The following is a 1,222-nucleotide window of genomic DNA, read 5'->3' as shown; positions in this document are numbered from 1 at the left end:
GTTCACTCGCCCGTCGTTGATCAACCACCACGAATACCGGCCCGCTACGAAAGTATGATTCACGACGATCGAAACTATGAGCAAATCGAAAATATTACAAGCGCTTGGAAAACGTTGGGCGTAAATGATGTTCGACATACGGAAAATTCGAGCACAATTGAAGATGAAATTACCGAATTCGTTTGGCAACGATCGCAATCTCAGAAGGAGTTCGGTTCGGCTCGCAAAATGCCAGTCACTATGACTGCATATGAAGCTGAATTATTGTCGACGAGAAAGAAAAATGGCGACTACGATACGCTCAACTTTGAACCAAAAGCGAAGCCAATCAATCCAAATAATGACTATCGAACCATTGTGACAATTACAGCGCCGGCATACAAGAAGCAAACATCGCAACCGATCACATCGAATGATTATGAGATTATTGGCGATTGTGCAACGATTACAACCAACGCTACCAACACCACCACGTCGACCACCAACAATGGCAAGCCAACGATTGAACCGAAGCCATATCGTTTGGCCGACGACAGTCATATGGGATATGGGGTACTTCGAAAACCAATAACAAATATCAATTCGTCGCCGAAATCACCAACATCCAACGATTCAAATACAATCGGCATCGGAACCTCGTCTAGCGCCGACGATCTCGTCAATCATCGAAAATTCAATGGCCTCAATTATGCCATTGTCAATAAATCCAATCAAGTTTGATTTCTATGAGAAATTGAAGCTAAAAATAAACTAAACACTAGCCATACATCAACAAATAAAAGACGTGTAAGCATATCGCTACCATTTCCATTAGCGAGATTAGAGAGAAGAAGGAGAATAAATCGAAAACTGTCTTGAACAAGCACTCATGTATTTTAGTCATGTACCACTATCGTTTAGTCATAAAACATTAAGAAGACCTTATTCTACTTCCGCATCTAGATATAAATGAAATTTTTTTTGATTTCAAGAATTTTTTTTTTAATTTGTATTTTGAAGCAGCTATATAACAGTGTGACATTTCTATTCAATGTAAATGTTTAATTGTAAATTAACCAATAAAGAGTAGTTTGAGCCAAAACATGAATCAATAAAAAAAAACAATAATTTTGAATACAATTTATCTCTCACAATCGATGAAAATAATTTTGTTTGGCGAATAAAAATTTACAAAATTTGCACGTTTTGGTTAAAATAACATCGTACGAATTGTCACGATGTC

The 1,222-nt window shown here is 37.3% G+C and overlaps 1 protein-coding gene across 1 annotated transcript; it reads left to right on the top strand.

Annotated features, from left to right (window-relative positions):
• The first annotated feature begins 6 nt into the window (after positions 1–6).
• On the top strand, positions 7–965 carry LOC129580084 (uncharacterized). Its single transcript, XM_055470275.1, has one exon. It carries the CDS (start codon positions 55–57, stop codon positions 718–720), a length of 666 nt encoding a protein of 221 aa, XP_055326250.1. The 5' UTR covers positions 7–54; the 3' UTR covers positions 721–965.
• The last annotated feature ends 257 nt before the right edge of the window (positions 966–1,222 follow it).

Source organism: Sitodiplosis mosellana, unplaced genomic scaffold (assembly GCF_009176505.1).
Source record: "Sitodiplosis mosellana isolate CC-2019 unplaced genomic scaffold, AAFC_SMos_1.0 Smas_scaffold_7018, whole genome shotgun sequence".
Classification (NCBI taxonomy): Eukaryota; Metazoa; Arthropoda; class Insecta; order Diptera; family Cecidomyiidae; genus Sitodiplosis; species Sitodiplosis mosellana.
Note: the sequence above shows the minus strand (reverse complement) of the source record. Positions and strands in the feature narration are given on the sequence as shown.

Excerpts from the sequence above, each read along its gene's own strand:
- LOC129580084 (XM_055470275.1), top strand. The coding sequence starts at position 55 with ATGATTCACGACGATCGAAACTATGAGCAAATCGAAAATATTACAAGC.